This window comes from Bemisia tabaci, chromosome 9 (genome assembly GCF_918797505.1).
Source record: "Bemisia tabaci chromosome 9, PGI_BMITA_v3".
In the NCBI taxonomy this organism is placed as follows: Eukaryota; Metazoa; Arthropoda; class Insecta; order Hemiptera; family Aleyrodidae; genus Bemisia; species Bemisia tabaci.
In genome coordinates, this window is record NC_092801.1 from 12,204,135 (window position 1) to 12,224,674 (window position 20,540).

Genomic DNA, 20,540 nt, shown 5'->3' on the forward strand with positions numbered 1-20,540 from the left:
CGCGCAAAATTCAGCGACCATCGGATAATATCGGATTTGTCTGAACAATTCGAATAGATTTGATACACGTATTTGGATGAAAATAACTCGAATTAGTGTGATTTCCGCTGTTGAGCGCTGACTGGTGACTACCACATTCGGCTGCCAAATTCAGCGTGTGATAGCGGCAAGAGGCTAATTGAAGTAATAGAGAACAACAGTGAACTCACGTTTGAATTCAAATTATTATTAATGAAGGTTCCGAGGTTAAAGGAGAAGAAAGGGGTCAGAGGATTAACAAGGGAAGGGGGTGGGAACAATATGAGAATTTCGGAAATCACGCGGACAGCAATATCATGTAATCCCGGTTGGTCTGTTCACGAAGCAAACCAGAAATGGAAAGTGAAAACCGGAAATAAGAAGTGAAAACCTGAAATAAGAAGTGAAAACCTGAAGAGGAAAGAGGAAGAAACCGGTGGTGGAAGGTGAAGAATATCAAAAGGAACCGGAAATAGGATATGAAAACCGGAAGTGGGACGTAAAAACTGAAAATTAAAGGTAATAACCGGAAGTAGAAGGGACACATAGAAATTAAGGGTGAAAACGGAAAGCGGAAATCGTAAACCGGAAGTAAAAAGTAAAATCGTGAAAAAGGAAGTGTAAACCGGAAGTTATGAAAACCGGCATTTAGTAGTGAAAACCGGAAATGGGCAGAGAAAAACCAGGAAAATTGAGTCGAAACCGAGTATAGAAAGCGGATATTTAAGGTGGAAATTTTAAACCGGAGGTAGGAAGTAAAACCCGGCAATTAGAAGTGAAAACCGGAAAAAGGTAGGTAGTGAAAACTGGAAGTGGGAAATGAGAATTGGAAGTTAAAGATGAAAATCGGAAGGTGGAGGCGTAAACCGGAAATAGGAAGAGAAAACTCGAAGTGGAAGAGAAGGCCGAAAGTTGAAGGTGAAAACCGGAAATGGGAGAGAAAATCGGAAGTTTGCGGTGAAAAACTGAAAACTGGAAGTATGGAAGCAAAATTCTGAAAATGGAAATGGAAACCGGAATATAGGGAATGAAAATCGGCAAAGGGAGACTCTCATTCTTGTAGTTTCTCTGTCGCAACAGAAGTAACAGAACACGATGCAGTAATGTAATTTTCCGTGATGATATATATAGTGAAACGTCTCACCTACTCTCTCAACACCAATGATTACCCATGGGAAACACACCTTTGTGTGTGTGTAGTTTTCTGCGGGAATATTTAACGATTTTAAATTTCATTTTGCAACGCAGGTACAAATCGGCGACGCTGATTGGCTGATCAGCTGATTAGCTCGTGATTGGTTCGAGTCGACTGTTCAGCAGAGATTCCTTCCTTGAGCTCGGAAGGCAGGGATGACAAAAATCCTGCCGAATTTCCATCGCAAACTGTCTGGTGCGCAATCGGGAGCATCGATGTTTCCTTTCTGCAGACTCACTGCACTCCCCACGCGCCGCAGGATTTTTGTCAACCCTCGCCTTTCGGGCCAAGCAGGAATCTTTTAAATTCAAACCAAATTAAACGCTCTTTTTTTTTAAAGGAAAATCTGCATGATTTCTCTTCTATTATCTATATGATTAGGAATTTTAAGTAATAAAGACCATAAGGAATACCAAAAATTTAAATAAGGGGCCGTTCATAAATTACTTAAGGCTCTCATGGGGAGGGGGGGGGGGGTCTATAACAGCCTTTCGTTGCCTTACGAGGGGGGAGGAGAGGGTACGGCTGAGCCTTACGTCAACTTTTTAGCCTATATTTCAAGAAAATGCAAAAATCCATATTTCGTCAGGTTGATAATAAAATTCAAGATGAAATAGAGGAAATCAGGAAACCACCGATTGCTGGCCGATCGAACCATGCCCTATCATTTCTCTTGATTCCCACTTCTCCACTCATTCTCACGATGATGAGTAGTGACTTCATCCTCACGTCAACTTTATACTTTTAACTATTTACTCCCAAGGCCAAAAGAATCTTCAATTTTGCTCCATATTTTTGTTTATTAAACTAATTATATCATGAATCTTGCCTGTGAACTTACTCCAGAAATTTGGTTTCACATAAAAAAATTGTGGCTTAAAAATTTCATTGTGTTCTAAAGGGAAACGTCATGCTTCGATCTACGATAACTGAGAAAGGGGGGGGGGGGGGGGGTTAGTCGAGACTTACGTAATTTGGGGGGGGGGGGGGGTTAAGGGATGCCTTACGGTGCTGCACAAGGAGAAGTATGGGGGTCAAAAAATGGGGAAAAGGTCTTACGTAATTTATACTAAAGGATGTTAACTGAACACTATGCTACATTAATTCCTGTCTGGAGTCTGCTTTTTCCTCCAAGAAAAAACAAGTTTATTGGACGGCCCCTGTATACTACTGTATACCCTCATACAGGGACCCTGGACCAGAGTTGCTAAAGGAATTTCATCGTATGAAATTCTTGAAATTTCACAAGAAATTTCATGAAATTTCCTCATAAAATTTCTTGAAATTTCCTCATAAAATTTCTTGAAATTTCCTTATGAAATTTCTTTTTGTAATCTTTCATGAAATTTCTTAACTCTGCCCTGGACCTTGGATTCAGAAGTTTCTCTGAAGCAAGAGGAGCCCTTTTCGATTACCTTTCAATCAAAATGCAATCCTCACTCAGATTTTTTGGAAAAAATAACCCTGCGATGCCCTACGCGGCATTTATAAATATGATCAAGGCGTTAAAATATATACACCGCGTGGGCGCGAACTGTGGACGCTCTGGTCACGGGGCGAGTGCTTTACCGCCTAGCTATGACGGTTAGTAGTGAGACGGCGAATTTGCCAGTACATAAGGCAAATAAAGTTCTTTCTTTCTCCACTAGAGCTGAGAGTAGAGACGCATCGGTGAAACGCTCTTGCTTACTGATGATCTGCGGCAGGATTTTTGTCATCCCTGACCTTCTAAGCCAAGAAGGAATCTCTGCTAAACTCAAACGCCGATTGGTTCTGTGTTCTGTGTTTTGGTCGTTTGTTTATTTACAATCGGCCCACATTTTAGTTTAGGTTAGGATTTCCTACTTTTTCCAACCAGAGACAATTTCCAACGCACACCGTCGCTCATTTTCCATTAATCATTTAATTGCGATTCGTTTTCTTTGCTTCAGCCCTTTGGGTGCGTACTCGGAGCTCTCTAGTTTTCTGTTCTCCGCATGCAACGTGACAAAAGTTCCTCCCCTGATCAATCTAGTTTTCTGATGGAATCTTCGTGTGGCAATGGCAATACCTGGGTTTTTTCCCTCACCCTCTTATTCAATAATCAAAATCGTAGTTGATCCTGTTACACCTCACTCTTTATCGGCACTGTGCATTTTGTATCTTACCTGACCGAAGGAGTAGTCAAGTCAGTACCAAATGATGATCTTTGTCTTCCATTCTTGCATGTGTCCATGGACGGAAGGGTAGTTATAGTCCACCCTCGTGACCCTCTTGTCTGCCTTCTTAGGCATGATTCAGGTAAGACTAAACGTACTTTAAACACATTTTTAGTATAATCTAGAACCTTTTTTTTAAGTCGCTTCATTGGCTCGTGTTCCGATTTGGAATCCATGAGCATAAATAAATTTTATTTTGTGTCCTCAAGCATCATCGCAGGGCTAGTATGTGCTGCTATGCTCTAGGTTTTCAAATTTTCAGGGATTAAAGCCGAGTAGAATCTGTTTCTGTTCCACTCGCCAGTTCCATGGAAAGATGCTTCTTCCGGGATTCGTACCTGGGACTTACTGTCCCAGAATTGGACGCGCTGACCACAGGCCAATCTGCGGGTCGATTGTTGAATGTTTATCAAATGAACTCGATCGATAACTCCCTATCTTTACAATGCTGAGTATTGATCAAGGTCATTCAATAACGATTCCAAAATCGACGTGCTGGCTGGCTGACCGTGTCAACATTCTTAATCGTAATTTTTTGACAATAAACCTTATCTTATCTCATCTTAACCTAGAAACTATGGTGAAAGATGATGCACCGCAATCAAGAGTAATGTTCCATGTGGCATAGTTGTTCCATGGAGTTTGGCTTATGTGTAAATTTTGCAGTAGCATACTCCAAGCACTTAGCAGATATTCTGTCAAACTACATCGCTGCTATTTTATAGAGTATGTCTAAGATTCAAAGACTGTGACATCTGGGTCTGTCGCAGAGAATTATAGGGAGCGGCAGCGACCCTATGTCGAGCCTATAGAGATCCTCATCTAAGAGCAGGGTGCAGCGACTGTTATCTTAAAGCTACCTGTACACATTTTGCGTTATTTTATGGTATCTCTGTGAAAATTTAATGAAACTCAAAAACCCCTGCACTCCGGATCACAGAATTTTAGAAGGCTTGTAGGACGCAAAATTTGGAGATGATTCATTGAACAGTCAATCAAAAATCGCTAATTAATTGCGGTATTTTTTGTGTGAAATTCATAACACCCGTGTCGCATCACATTCGTGCCTCAAGATTTTGCCTTCAAACGGCCATCCATATTCAATATAAATGGACTTCATTTTGCAATTTGGAACCACAATATCTAGCTCATGTGTAAAATCACTCATGTGCGTAGGGAAATGGATGGTACATACGTTGTTTCTCAACTGAGCCAGAAATCAAGGATCGAAGTTATCGTCACATTCAAGTTCACCACGCAGCAGCAGTGTCAGTGTGTACGTTTACATAGATAGAGCCTATATTCTCCAAACTAGCTGTACATTAAGTATTTTGTCTGATTTCTTGGAAAGAATCTCAGATTAAACTTGCAACACCTACTAATTTTCCAATTTGTTTTTTTCCTATAACAACTAGTCTTTAGGAATCTTCAATTTATTGTGTTTACTATTCATTTGTTGTTTTCATTGAGGTGCATGCCTTACATACTATAACCTCATCTACTCTTTTTTTTAATGATTAATAATGATTCTTTCAGGTTGGCACTTTATTACTCTATTAAATCATGGTTTACACAGTGAGGAAGAAAAGAGCACGTAGACGGCTTAAGTACTTATTAGAAAAGCAGAAAGTTGCTGAAAGATTGCTGTTAGACCACTCAGTCGCAGCTCGCCCTCCTGAAGATGAAAGTACTCAAAGTGGACATCAAGTGTTCAGAGACGAGGTAAGCCATTAAACCAGAGCTGGCAATGGCAGCATCAATTGTACCATTTCGTATTTTACGCAAAGGCCCAGAGCATTGAAGAGACTGCTTTCTCTCGAGCTTGCTAATGCCGAAAACGGTTCAAAGCAACGATCTTTCATGCTAGTGGTGTATGTAAATGGATGGATGATACGAAGCCAACATGCCCAGCAGAAGTCGATGGCAAAGCAACACACAAGGGCTAATCCCATCTGCTTGCGTCAGTATGAGCCAATCCCTAACCTATCAGCCTAAATTACTTTTCCTTAATTTTCTACTATCTACAGGCCAAACTCCTTCCACCCATAGCACCTGGGTAGATGTTTCCTGTCTCCCCAATTTCCCCATCCCCCCAAAACTGCTGTAAATCCGTTTCGTTAATGTTTCATTCTTTCTTTTTATAGCTTTCATATCGCAGTCCTAGAAGCTTTGCCTCAATGCTGAAAGCCTCGGAGAATGTCACAGATAACGTTCATGTTGAAGATCTAATTGAGGAAGTGAAAAAGAGACCAGCCCTGTGGGACAATAGCCTGCCGGAATCTAAGAACAGAAGTATTAAGTATCGTGCATGGGGTGACATATGCTCTGCACTATTAGAGCATTTTTCACAGAAGACCATCCTAGAAAAAGAAAATATTCGTAAGTTTTGACTGACAATATGAAAAAAAGAGCCCACGTTTCATGGCGGTAAATAAATTAAAACAAACACAAGAAAATGGGTGAATTAGGCTGAAAGAACACAGCAAAAAGCTTGGTACAGGGTTGCAACAGTCAGGGAATAGCGGGGAAACGGGAAATGTCAGGGAATTTTTAAAAGTCAGAGTAAACCTGAAAATGTCAGGGAAAAATCGTCTAGTCTCATTTATTTGCTTTCCAGAATGGGTTTGACGTTCCGAACGACAGATGTTGCCCGAAAATTATTTCAAATTATGTCTTTATAACAATCTGGCATACATTCAGTTGTCAGGAGATTCTACCAGATTTGTCAGAGAAATCAAGGAAATGTCAGGGAATTTTATTTTCTAAATTCTGTGGCAACCTTGTTGGTGTGTTTTGGATTCAGTTGATATCATTTTGCAGCAATCTATGGCAGGGTTGCTGCAGTCAGGGAAAAGCGGGAAATGTCAGGGGTAATTTGTTAAATCACCTTTATTTGCTTTCTAGAATTGGTTCAGGGTTTTGAACAACAAATTATGCCTGACAACTATTTTCTATTATGTCTGCTTAACCACCCATCATATCTTCAATTGTCAGGGAATTTCACCAAAATGTGTCAGAGAAATCAGGGAATTTCATTTTTAAAATTCTGTGGCAACCCTTCTATGGAGAAAAATGAGGCTCTGACCATCATAGTAAGATTAAGGCAAAGGAAATCCGAGGGTGTAGCATCCTTACGGAAGAATCCCACCCAACCTATGACTCATAAACCAATGAAAGCAGGGTTGAACTTTTTGTACTGCAAAAGATGAGCTAGTGCCAAATAATTTTGTGTGATGGTGAGCAATGTGACAGCAAAGAAGATTCTGCACTCCTGAAGATAGTGTCATCTTAACTTGTCTTGTACAATCCGGTTTACAGCTCTTGTCTCTTAATTTCAGAGAAAAAGTTGTTAACAAAATGGCACGCAATTCGAGACAACTATGTTAAGCACAAGAGGAAAGAGCAGTCGGAATTGGACGAAGCAAGACGGACAGGAGCCCCTTTGATTCTGCCTCCACGCTACATTTATGCCGATAATCTGACATTTCTGGATCATTCTATCTCGCTACAGGCCTCTGCGGATTCCTCGGATGTTGAGGAGATTGTCAAAGAGCACCCGGAGAGTGAGGAAATTGTTTTCAAGGAGGAGAAGGTAATAATCATCATATCACTGTTGAAGTTGCGAATTTCCCAATTTCAAACACCAGCAGTTGACTCAGACGTTTTTACATTGTGTTTTAAGGGTCAAAATCAGAGGAAGAAACCGAAAATCAGTTATTAAGTCCATGAGTTACCTTATACGTAAAAAGTTTTCATCATATTTGTAAGTGAAGTTTATTCGATTACTCAGTAAGATGGAATTTATTCAAAATTTTGACAGAATGCGTTTTGTCAGCACTTTTTTACTGAAGAAGCTGAAAGTGAGAAGCGTAATAAATCAGTCTTTGACAGAGAAATGAATGCAATGGAATGAAGCATGCATCAGAGAGAGTGTAAGTGGCTGTAGTGTGGCACACGAGAAAAGTTGTCTTAGGAACTGATGACAGTTTCTCAAGCTTTGGTTTGCAATTTCAGTGTGTGGATCTGAGTTTGCAGTCATGCTGATATTCTTCACTTTCTTGATGAATGCTTACCTAAAGGAAGAACAACATCCTGTCACTCACTATAATTTTTTTGGGCAATTTTTTAGTGAAAATCACTCACAATACAGGAAAATAGGAGGGGGAAAATACAAGTTTAAGATTGCAAATTTACACTTCCTCAAGTTTAGAAGGATCTAAAAATTAGAATGTCTTCCCATTTATGCTTGATGATGGTAGTCAAGAGATGGATAAATTTCATAATCTGGATTGTTTAATGATGCTCTCCAGAGTGGTATATGAGCAGCATTTAACAAAAATCAATTGAATGATATTTTTAAGAAGAAATGACTAATATGTGGTCCGCCTAAAATTTGTTTGAGAATGGGGGAATCAATAATTCTCAGGGTACTAATAAAATCTCTTAAAATCACTATAATTTTTTAGGCAATTTTTTAGTGAAAATCACTCGCAGAGAAATGAAAAATGTGTACCAAGATAATTGCGGTTTTTTTTCTACCCTTGTCCGCCAAACATGGGTCAAATTGATCAGGCGCATTTTAAAAATGTGTATAATTCTCATAATCGGCTGACCCGTGCTTTGGTAAACTATAAAAACCTTCTTTACTGCAGAACCTGCAGAGTTTTTGCAAAAAGAAACTCTCTGGGATGATTTTTTTTTTTTTTTTGCTACCTTCCCTGAATATGTTTAGTCAATTTTTTTCTCTGGTAATGATTTTTTGTAGTTTGATACCCAATATCTACCCCCTCATTCATAAAGGCAACGGTAACCCGCCAAACAAGTTTGGCCAAATCGACGAAGAAAAGTGTGCAATGAATGATGCTGAAATCCGTTTGCAATTATCTGCATTCGTTGAGCCGCTATCGCAAAAAACAGCTGAGCAAGTTAGCGCTATCTATTGAGGAAAAAACAGTTTAGTGAAAACAGCGTAAGTAGAGCACTTACGCTAGTTACCGTTTATAAGTAAACGGTAAATGCGATTTAACGGAAAATCTATACAGTTCTTCATCAGACCAAAATGGACAAAATTACAAAATTTGAATCAGCTAACGTAAATCTAACGATAGTTATCGTGAACGCGAGAATTGACGACACAGGTCGGGTAACTATTATAGGTGGGATGGGATGGGATAGTTGGACTAAATTTTGCAATTTGGAACTATAAATTCTAGCCCGGTTTAAAAACAACATACGTGCCATTAGTTTCCCTATGCACATAAGTGTTTTTCCAGAAGAGCCAGAATGTATAGTTCCAAATTGCAAAATGCAGTCCACCTGTCGTGAACGAAAGAATTGACGACACAGGTCGGGTAACTATTATGGTCCAGTTACACGATGCCCTTGACCTTGACATTTTGATAGTGTGACACAGGCTTTAATCAGATACCGTGTCTTCTTCATTTTCTGATGGGCCGCCGTGCTCCAAGTAGGTTCAGACGAGTACGGCTGATATTGAGCCATAATCGGTTCATATCCGGAACGGGATTCTCAAAAGTTAAACTATAAATATATAACAAGGCGTAATTTTAAAAACAGAATCACCTGAGCGAGACACGACTGAGAAATAGCGACAGACAATCAAGCGATGATCGGAGCAGTTGCAAGGCGACTTTGCAGTGGCGTAACGGACTACCGCTGGCCCCCCCCGCAAAATTTTTTCTAGGCCCCCCATGTCAATAAAATTCCAAAATTATCCCCCCTCCCGCCCCTTCCTATTGTTTTGGCCCGAGACATCTCAAATCACGGACTTGGACTTGGAATGCCTCATCCCTTACCGTCCCGGATCCCGTACTCGATTAATTGGACCCCTAAAGGATCAAGGATCTAAAGGGTGGCGGAGGCCCAGCCTAGGCCCAAGGATCTACAGAGGGGCCCAGGCCCAAGAATCAAAGGGCCCCCAAGAGCCTTGGGGGGGCCCTTCTCAAAGCCCGTATTACGAAAAGTGACAAAAAAAAGAAAAAAATGTTTATTTATCACTGAGTGGACATTGGAAGGCAGGGGCCCTCCAGCAAACAAAAAGTTAGGAACAGTCAGAAAGGAGTATGAAAAACCCCGAGCTAACAATAAAAATCAGAGGAAGAAGCCCCATCTCGGTAAGTAAAGGCCCAAAGTTCGAAACCAAAGCAAAGCACCAAAGAGAGAGAGAAAAAAAATTCCGGCGGCCCCCTGGACGCCTGGGCCTCCCTGCATAGCAGGGTCTGCGGGGGCGCCCGTTACCTTAAAATGAAGGAGGAGGCAGAAAATGTTGCGAAAAGGAAAAAACCAGTCGCCGATTCAGTGAGTGGCATTTGCACCAATCAGTTTTGTCGGCTCTTTCAACAACGTCAATCTCATCAGCCTGTGTCGCCTTATCAAAGCTAACCATGAAAATATCAAGGTCAGGTGTTGTGATTGGCTTATTCGATGACTTGGACCATTCCTAGCCCTTGACCTTGACATTTTGATAGTGTGACACAGGCTTTAATCAGATACCGTGTCTTCTTCATTTTCTGATGGGCCGCCGTGCTGGCTCCAAGTAGGTTCAGACGAGTACGGCTGATATTGAGCCATAATCGGTTCATATCCGGAACGGGATTCTCAAAAGTTAAACTATAAATATATAACAAGGCGTAATTTTAAAAACAGAATCACCTGAGCGAGACACGACTGAGAAATAGCGACAGACAATCAAGCGATGATCGGAGCAGTTGCAAGGCGACTTTGCAGTGGCGTAACGGACTACCGCTGGCCCCCCCGCAAAATTTTTTCTAGGCCCCCCATGTCAATAAAATTCCAAAATTATCCCCCCCTCCCGCCCCTTCCTATTGTTTGGCCCCAGACATCTCAAATCACGGACTTGGACTTGGAATGCCTCATCCCTTACCGTCCCGGATCCCGTACTCGATTAATTGGACCCCTAAAGGATCAAGGATCTAAAGAGGGCGGAGGCCCAGCCTAGGCCCAAGGATCTACAGAGGGGCCCAGGCCCAAGAATCAAAGGGCCCCCAAGAGCCTTGGGGGGGGGCCCTTCTCAAAGCCCGTATTACGAAAAGTGACAAAAAAAAAGAAAAAAATGTTTATTTATCACTGAGTGGACATTGGAAAGCAGGGGCCCTCCAGCAAACAAAAAGTTAGGAACAGTCAGAAAGGAGTACGAAAAACCCCGAGCTAACAATAAAAATCAGAGGAAGAAGCCCCATCTCGGTAAGTAAAGGCCCAAAGTTCGAAACCAAAGCAAAGCACCGAAGAGAGAGAAAAAAAAAAATTCCGGCGGCCCCCTGGACGCCTGGGCCTCCCTGCATAGCAGGGTCTGCGGGGGCGCCCGTTACGCCACTGCGACTTCGCAGCGCCAAACAGCGAACGCGCCAGGGACCGAATTTTGTCGGCTTTTTCACATGGAGTGCAACATCCATCGATGAGTTCAAACCGCACCACCGGCCAAACAGAAGCGCTAAGCCGGACTTGAGTGCAATCGAGACCCGTCCTATCAGTATATTTAAGTACGGTGGAAGGACCGACAAAATTCTGCCTCAGACTTTGAGTTGTGTGCGTGTGAACCGCAACATAGACAGGGCCGGATTAAGGGGGTGGCAACATGGGCCGCGGCTCATGGCGGCAAATTTTGCAATTTTTTTAAATGTAGGTATAAAAAAATCGGATTCAGAAAAAAAAAATTATCAATGAGAAAAAATGACGAAATCTCTATTTCCTGAGAGTATAGTAATTTCTAATTTGGTCGTTTTTCGGTGATACAAGAGACAGCATCTTTAATTATTCGAGTCAAGAGAGGAACTAAACACGCAATTTGGCCTGGAGCTCAGCGCAGAGAGGAATGATGACGAGGACTTGAGATGAAAAGGACAAGCCCTCTGCGCGGCGGTCGGCATGTAACACATATTAGCGCCTACAAGACTACACGAATACTTCACGCATTGCATCAAACACAGTGCGGTTATTGTGGTCAGCGTGAAACGGATAGCGCCTTCAAGACTGCGTGAATACAATACTTCACGCATTTCGCCAAACACAGTGCGATCAGCGCGGCGCAGCGGCGGAAGTTAAAATTATTAAACCACATTTATGTTTGTTCTTTCATAATTTTTTGGTTCATCTCTTATAAATGGAGGACCTTGTCCACACAGAGATAGATTTGCGGAACGTAACTTTCGCGCAAATCTCCGTGAAATTTTGCTAGTAGTTTTGACAGGGCTTTCGCAAAAAAATGTATCCAACACGAGCATGTCCCCTCCCCCTCCGGCACGTTCACTTCATGGTTTTTATTGATGTTTCAAAACAAATGAGGAGGGGGCGGCAAAACACAGGCGGCCCACTCGCGGCAAGTAGGTAAATCCGGCCCTGAACATAGAGTCGTAATGTAAATGGGAGAGCTGGCTCCATGTTCTGTTCGACGAGTTCCGAGCCCGGTTTGCGGATCACTTTATCGATACATATTCGATCCAAAATGGCGGTGTGGAATACGTAGTAATTCCATTGCCGGGTCCCCGTGTATAGCAAACAATCGATTATGTATCGAAAAAGTGACCCGGCGCCGCACAGGAGTCTCGGAATTCAGGACCTGGAAATTGTTCAAAAGTGGCGCCAGCTCTCCCACTTACATTACAACTCTATGCACTCTATGACCGCAGTCGCACCGGGAGCGCATGACGTCACCAGTCAGACTTACAATCTTTCATATCTCAGCCGATTTTGCGAATTTTTCGTTCGGAACGGAGCCATTTTGCCTCTTATACCTTCCCGCTTCAATGGGTCACTAAACCGTGAACGAATTTTGACTTGCGAATATAGTTTTCTGAAGGAAAATGACGCGTAGAACACGATGCGCACATTAAAAACGCGAACAAGTAAATAACCGAGAAATGCGCAGTTCAAATCGCTCAACTTATACGCAAATTTAAAACGCCCCGGTTTTGCGCCGCCGCGCCGAATGATGTCATCCGGCACCAATCAGAAGCGGGCACGGGTTTCCACGACTTCCGTCAAATGTCTTTCTACTCTTCGTATATGAAAACAATACTAAAGTCGAAATTATATCTTTTGAATTCAAGACTTGAATCTCATTCATATGTTAGCTGTAATAAACGAGCAACAATTCCATATTGAAACACGTTTTATTTTAACAAACATCAGAGGAAAATGAGAGAAGATTGCGATATGACTACCGCAGTGCGTCAACACCGTCAGTTTCCCGCCATTCCGGGGCGTTTGAAATGTCTTGCAGTTTTTAGATTTTTGAAAAGCGGGTTTCTCCGCGATTTCGGCTCCATAAAAATGCGGAAAAATCACCACGTTATCTACTCACATTGTACTTTCAGAATATTCAATAAAGTAAAGAAGGTTTAGTGACCCATTTTAATTGCTATCTCATTTTCGATTTTAGGGCTGCTGTCCCCTTTAAAGGTTCGAGATAACTTCATAAAGGAAGATACGCGAATAATATAAAGCACTTTGGGATTTGAGTCTTTTTGAGAATGAATGGACTCTTCAGGTGTTCTTAAGGTCTTAAAATCCTTTCTCAGCTTGGCATTTTGAAACAAGATGCACCCATGAGTGAGCAATACCAAACCACCGAAAACAGACCGTAAAAATTAGTACCTACACTCGGTCATCCAAGAATTATATTAATTTCAATCTCCAACCAGGGCCGGATTTTCCTACTTGCCGCCCCATGGGCCGCCTGTATTTTGCCGCCCCTTCTCGTTCGTTTTGAAGCATCAATAAAAACCATCCAGTGATTGTGCCAGCGGGGGAGGGGTGTATAAGACGCGTTTAATCGTGTTGAGCACATTTTTGGGAAAGCCCTGTCAACACTACTAGCAAAAAAGGTCACGGAACTTTGCGCGAGAGTCAAGTTTCGTGAACCTATCTCTAATGGACAAGGCCTTCCATTCATAAGAAATGAATGAAAACATTATGAAAGAACAAACACAAAAGGTTTAACGATTTTAACTTCCGCCGACCGCACCGCGTTTGGCGCAATGCGTGAAGTATTCGCGAAGTCTTGTAGGCGCTATGCGTCTCACGCTGACCGCACTGTCTTTGACGCAATGCGTGAAGTATTCACGCAGTCTTGAAGGCGCTATCCGTTTCACACTGTCCGCAATGACCGCTTTGTGTTTGATGCAATGCGTGAAGTATGCGTGTAGTCTTGTAGGCGCTAATATGTGTTACATGCCGACTGCCGCGGCGAGGGCTTCTTTTTTTCATCTCAAGTCCTCGTCATCATTTCTCCCTAAGTCGCGCCGTTCCAAACGAAATTGTGGTTTCTCTCTTAACTCGACTAATTAAAGGTGCTGTCTCTTGTATCACTGAAAGACGACAAAATTAGAAATTACTATACTCTCAGGAAATGAGAGATTTTGTAGCCTTTTCTCGTTTGTAATTTTTCTTTTTCTAAATCCGATTTTTTTTATACCTACATTTAAAAAAATTGCAAAATTTGCCGCCCCTAGATTTGCCGCCATGGGCCGCGGCCCATGTGGCCACCCCCTCAATCCGGCCCTGTCTACAGCAAAACATAAATTCTAGCTTATTTCTATGTAATTATACATACAGCATTTGTAGCACTTATTTTTTTGTGTAGAAGCACATTATTTCAGTAAGAAACAATCAAGATCCACGTAAAATTTCTAGAACCAGAAGAAACTGAATCAAATATTACATTTAATATATAGGCGATATTGATGGCCAAAGTGCGAAACCACGTATCTTTATTGCAGTATTTCAAAATGTCCGCTCCTATTTAATTGTTTTCGATCAGAAACTAACCAACTTCATAGCTTGAAATGTACGAGAATATCCCGCTACCAGCGAGGAAAAATCTATTAAGTTTCCAAGAAATTACGCCGACTATTTTTCCGAAGAAGAAATAAATTATGACGAGAAGTCTGAAACGTCGCAAATGGAGGTACGTGGTTCCGCATTTTGACTATCGATATAGTTTTACGCAGGATTCCATTTTTATTAAGATTTTATACATACCGGGTGTCCATAAAGTAACTGAAAAGTGGGTATAATTTTTGAACAAAAAAAGATAGAAGGTCGCGGTTTGTGGCATTCTTCATCATTCAAAAGGGGAAATTTTTCGATGGGGGGCTTTTCCCGGTGGACCCCCCTGGGGGGCCCCAGGGGGGGCAACTTCAAAAATTCAAATGGCAACCCCCATTTTTTTAGACATGGTTAAAAAGAACTTAAAAGGACAAGAAAAATGGCGCAAATAAAATTAAAATCGGTTATTTCGTTCAAAAGTTACAGCCGGTCAAAGTTTTAAATTGACCACTTTTCAAAAAATCGCCGATGAGCTCCAAATTATCGGAAAAACAAAAACAAACCAGGAATGAAAAGTTTGAAAAGTGCTTTTTAGGAAGAGAAAAAACAACTGACGTTGTCACAAGTCTGGATGGCACTGTTTCAAAATAAAATTTCGGAAAATTCAACATGGCGGCAAATTTGAGGAAACGCAAAAAATGAAAATTCCAGAAACTGTTATCTTTCAAATACCCTCTAGTTTAAGGAAATCAAAGGTATCAACTTTTATTCCTTTATTTGGCCAAGTAAGAGCAATAATTTGCTGACTTAAAAGTTGTCGAGCGGGGCGCCTTCAATCGTTGGAGTATGCGACATCACAGGATTAAGTGTGCTGTCGAAAAATGAAGCCGATTTGAAAATGCGCTCCTCCTTTGGGATGCTTTAGAAATTTTTAAGGTCCTCCTCCTCAAATTTAACGAGAAAAAAGAAGAAAAGTAAAATTTAGCAATTTTTACCCACAAACTTGGCGAGCCAAAAAAACATGATCTATCCTGGTGGGGTAGGGGCGGTGGACATTTTTGACATTTCTCTCTCTGAAAATTAAAAATCCAAGAATAATTTTAATTCTCTAACTCCTGGCACTCCAATTTGGCAAGGAGGATATCTGCTACGCTTCCAATTTCGAAGACGCCGTTCTACTCTTGATTATTATCTGAATTGAGATTATCTTATTGACAATCTCAACCTTACGATTTGAGACACCAATCTTTTCGGTAACATCTGATGCACTATCTGATCGGTGACACGGTGAAGCGTAGCAGTTATCCTCCTTGCCAAATTGGAGTGCCAGGAGTTAGAGAATTAAAATTATTCTTGGATTTTTAATTTTCAGAGAGAGAAATGTCAAAAATGTCCACCGCCCCTACCCCACCAGGATAGATCATGTTTTTTTGGCTCGCCAAGTTTGTGGGTAAAAATTGCTAAATTTTACTTTTCTTCTTTTTTCTCGTTAAATTTGAGGAGGAGGACCTTAAAAATTTCTAAAGCATCCCAAAGGAGGAGCGCATTTTCAAATCGGCTTCATTTTTCGACAGCACACTTAATCCTGTGATGTCGCATACTCCAACGATTGAAGGCGCCCCGCTCGACAACTTTTAAGTCAGCAAATTATTGCTCTTACTTGGCCAAATAAAGGAATAAAAGTTGATACCTTTGATTTCCTTAAACTAGAGGGTATTTGAAAGATAACAGTTTCTGGAATTTTCATTTTTTGCGTTTCCTCAAATTTGCCGCCATGTTGAATTTTCCGAAATTTTATTTTGAAACAGTGCCATCCAGACTTGTGACAACGTCAGTTGTTTTTTCTCTTCCTAAAAAGCACTTTTCAAACTTTTCATTCCTGGTTTGTTTTTGTTTTTCCGATAATTTGGAGCTCATCGGCGATTTTTTGAAAAGTGGTCAATTTAAAACTTTGACCGGCTGTAACTTTTGAACGAAATAACCGATTTTAATTTTATTTGCGCCATTTTTCTTGTCCTTTTAAGTTCTTTTTAACCATGTCTAAAAAAATGGGGGTTGCCATTTAAATTTTTGAAGTTGCCCCCCCTGGGGCCCCCCCAGGGGGGTCCACCGGGAAAAGCCCCCCATCGAAAAATTTCCCCTTTTGAATGATGAAGAATGCCACAAACCGCGACCTTCTATCTTTTTTTGTTCAAAAATTATACCCACTTTTCAGTTACTTTATGGACACCCGGTACATATAGGTCGCTTTACAGCACTTCCTCGCGCTCTATGACTCCTAACCTCCACTGCTCTCTTTCAAACCACAAATCTTGGGGGATTGAGCACCTTAACATTTCCGCTTCAATGCCCTCCCTCCGACCTTTCATTGGGCGCCCTCTGCGTCTTTTCCCAGGAGGAACCCAATCGAGGACCTTCTTCGGCAACCTATCTCCTGCCATTCTCTGGACATGACTATACCAAATACGTTGTTTCGTCATAATGTCGTGCACGATGGGCTGCCTGGCATCCATGATCTCCCGTACCGTCTCATTCCTGACGCGATCCTTTCCGGAAATACCAGCGGATCTACGCCAGCAGTCCATCTCTGTTGCCTCTGAAACCTCCCGGGTCCTCTGTTTCATCGGCCATACTTCACACCCGTAGGTTACTGTGCTCTTGACAATCGCGTTGTAGATGCTTCTTTTGTTCTCTTTGGGGATCTTTTGGTCCCAAAGGACTCCATTTAACAAAAAGAGAAAGAAAATCAAGATTTTATTCAAGAGGAATGGAGATGTTGCATGTGTGAGGAATTTGCGATTTGACTGCTGATTCTTTATGTAAAAGTTTGCGAGAAACACGATGGTGCCACCGGTTTTCTCTGAAATCAATTCCCAAGCTCAAAAAAAGCTTTCAAGTTGAGGCCAAAATGGAGGGGATATCCCACCCTACCCTGAAAGTCCACGTGGACATCCAGACAAACTCTCCATGCAAAGATAGGGAGCAAATACATTGACAGAGCTGCCACTTTATTTGGGGACTCCAAAACTGAAAACACGGCATCACTGCTAATGTATTTGCTCCCTATCTTTGCATGGAGAGTTTGTCTGGATGTAGACGTGGACTCTCAGGGTAGGGTGGGATATCCCCTCCATTTTGGCCTCACCTTGAGAGCTTTTTTTGAGCTTGGGAGTCGATTTCAGAGAAAACCAGTGGCACCATCGTGTTTCTCGCGAACTTTTACATAAGAATCAACAGTCAAATCGCAAATTCCTCACACATGCAACATTCCCATTATTTTTTAGAGATGAATTTTGGCGTTTCAGTCTTTTTGAGAATGACCAACTTCTTTGTCCTCTAGATCGACTTTGAGGAGGATCCAAACTTCTCAGAGCCCTCCATTAAAAAGGAACCCATACTGGAAGAGCCGAGCACCTGGCAAGACGATCCGTGCTCATCCTCGACTGCCGCTTGCGACCCCCTACCCGATCGGGAATCACCGGAGACAACGTTCCAGCCCCAAGGGTGGCATCAAGAGACGGTTGACTCGGAGCCAGGAGGAAAGCGGAGACGCGTCGAAGATGTCAACGGCGACGCTGCCTTTTTCGAATCTCTTCTACCTCTGATGAAAGGGTTCGACAGTCAGAAAAGGCTCCGGTTTCGTATGCATGTCATGTCCGCCCTCGCGCGTTTCTGTGATCCTAATTACTCGCATTCAGAAAGTGATTAAAATATAGTGTCAAGAAACCTGAATAACCTAGAGTACCTTTATAGACAGAGTATGGTCATTTCTGTTCCGGTTTTTCATTGGTCGCGTGAAAATAGGCTGACACGATGTTCTTACGGCCGTAAATAAACAAACAAAATGGCTGTTATCAGCAAGCAAGATTGAGGTTATGCACATCTTACATCCTCCTGTGATAAAGGTGAAAGGCGATTTAACAATGTTTTCATGTTTTTTTCGTGTGTTATTCGCAGATATGCTCGTTTAAATTGTTACTGCCGCATAATTGAAATATTTGTCAAATTAAGCTTCTTATCGATGTTACTGTGAGCCGCCATTTTGTTTGTTTATTTACGGCCGTAAGAGCATCATGAAGCCTAAAAACTCGTTGACCAATCAAAAAGCGGAACAGTTTTCATGTAGTAAAAAGATACGAATGGCCATACTCTGTCTATAAAGGTACTCTAGAATAACCAGAATTCATCAGGGAATCTGTTCCAAAAACGGAAAAATCAAGAATTCCAGACACCTTGGTTTACCCTGAGACGGACTTATATGTTTCATTAGATCTCACACAGTCGTACAAAGCTTAAGGTGGATAATTTTCTAATCAGATCGTTGTTAGTTTTTGGCATACTTGTAGGAAATTAGATGTTTCCTATGATGATATGCAATTATCTTTCGCAGCTCATGTAATGGGTTCCTCTGTTGACAAAACTCTTGGAGAGCCATTGTAATTTTTGAGTTACGATTGCTGAAGACAATTTGTTTTCCCCTCTGCCAAAAAATGATTACACATGGGAAAAACGGACCTATTTGTACCATGGTGGAGGGAACAGTCAAAGATTGACTCGGCTCTTGATGTACCTGAGGTTTTAATTTTCTCGCTTGTAGGATACCATCATCTTCGGTTCCTGCTGCTTTCTCTTTTAACTGACCACACTCCTCCCGAAAAGCTTTGAGGGCATATTCAATCTCAAACACATGCGACCGCTTCCCCCTCCTCCAAAAATTAAATTTTCATTTCGGAAACCTTCCATCATTTTCATCATTCTTAATTCGTCAGAATCACCAACCAAACTCAATTTGCATACTATTTTAAAGACTTACACTTGTGCTTAATAAACTTCTTCTGATTTCTAGAACTATCATTATAAATAGAAAAATAAGGAAGAGGTAGAAAAATATACGTAACATTCAGTCTATAATTAACATAGGATAACAAGACAGGTGCATTCTGAGCTGCTTGTCATTAAGTTAAGTATTCACTATGCAGCATGCACCACAAAACTCGCTTTGTTCACATGATGATATTACCTACTGCTACATATCACATAGGAAAAATTCAACAATTCTTAGATGCATATTAAATAATAAATTAGGGACAAACAAATTTCGTTTTCAAAAGTGGTCATTGTTATTGTTTTTAAAAAAAAGACAAAAGGGGTATTATTTTGCGCCAAAGTAGGTCATTATCTTTACCTTTTATTTACCATTTTGGCTACCTCCTCACATAGAAAATTAAGTAAATGCTACCACCAAAATGGTACAACTTGACGATCTTGTAATTGATATTTTCATCGAAACAATTAAAAATGCATGTCCGTAAAAAATTTCAAAAGTATTACTGCCGCGCAAACAGTGTCCTCTTTATAAGTCAATAATTTAAAAAATGAGGAACCGACACATACTCAGTCGCCCAGACCTACCATACCAGGCCTTTTTTCGATTAATTTAGGTTGTACGAAGTCCAGAACCGTGGTAACAAATGAGGAATTGACACCAAGGAATCCGAGTTTCATGGTCCCAGAGCCCCCCCTGGGTCCCCTTGGGGCGTAAAATAGGGATCTGTTTACTTTGAAAGTCAGGGTTTATGTCATACTTTTGAAATTACTTTATCGGAATCATTTTCATTCACATCACGCACGGAAAATTTTAACTAAAATTATGACACCAAGAAATCCTAAATCAGGCCACTGCGCACTGGTGTCCAAAATACCGACCGCTAAAGGTGGGGGACAGAGCCCCCTTTCAGAAAATGCAAGTTCCCTCATTTGACGTAGAGCCGCGGAAAAAAGGCGTTTTCATGAGTAATCGAGTCCAAAGAATCTGAATTTGTGGGTCCCGTTGTCTCCAGAGTCTTTTCTGATAGGGCACAAGGGGACCCTGAACTCGTAAATTTAACCCGTGTCGGGGTTCCCCCTGTGCCCCATCAGAAAACACTCTGGGGACAACGGGGCCTACAAATTCGGATTCCTTGGGGTCGAGTACTCAAGAAAACGTCTTTTTTCCGAATCTCTAGGTCAATTGAGCAAACTTGCACTTTTTGAAAGGGGGCTCTGTCCCCCACCTTTAGAGGTCGGTATTTTGGACACCAATGGTCCGATTTAGGATTTCTTGGTGTCGATTTAAGTTAAAATTTTCCGTGTGTGATATGCATGAAAATGATTCCGATGAAATAATTTCAAAAATTTGACATAAACCCTGACTTTTGAAGTATACAGATCCTTTTTTTACGCCCCAAGGGGACCCACGGGGGCTCTGGGACCATGAAATTCGGATTCCTTGGTGTCAATGCTTCACTTGTCCCCGCGGTCCTAGACTTCGTACAACCTAAATT

The 20,540-nt window shown here is 41.5% G+C and overlaps 1 protein-coding gene across 2 annotated transcripts; it reads left to right on the forward strand.

Annotated features, from left to right (window-relative positions):
- The first annotated feature begins 3,003 nt into the window (after nucleotides 1-3,003).
- Nucleotides 3,004-18,957, forward strand: LOC109039915 (uncharacterized). Of its 2 annotated transcripts, XM_019055642.2 has the most exons (5): nucleotides 3,006-3,493; nucleotides 4,948-5,133; nucleotides 5,556-5,790; nucleotides 6,750-7,003; nucleotides 17,558-18,957. In XM_019055642.2, exons 2-5 carry the CDS (start codon nucleotides 4,975-4,977, stop codon nucleotides 17,924-17,926), a joined length of 1,017 nt encoding a protein of 338 aa, XP_018911187.2. In that variant the 5' UTR covers nucleotides 3,006-3,493; nucleotides 4,948-4,974; the 3' UTR covers nucleotides 17,927-18,957. The 2 variants fall into 2 exon arrangements, with proteins under 2 accessions (XP_018911189.1, XP_018911187.2); XM_019055644.2 differs by lacking the exon at nucleotides 4,948-5,133 and having other exon boundaries at nucleotides 3,004-3,493.
- Nucleotides 18,958-20,540: the final 1,583 nt, after the last annotated feature.

Coding starts and splice junctions, on each gene's coding strand:
- LOC109039915 (XM_019055642.2), top strand. CDS start 4,975: ATGGTTTACACAGTGAGGAAGAAAAGAGCACGTAGACGGCTTAAGTAC. Junction 5,791..6,749: donor CCTAGAAAAAGAAAATATTC/GTAAGTTTTGAC, acceptor TCTTAATTTCAG/AGAAAAAGTTGTTAACAAAA. Junction 7,004..17,557: donor TTGTTTTCAAGGAGGAGAAG/GTAATAATCATC, acceptor TTTGTCCTCTAG/ATCGACTTTGAGGAGGATCC.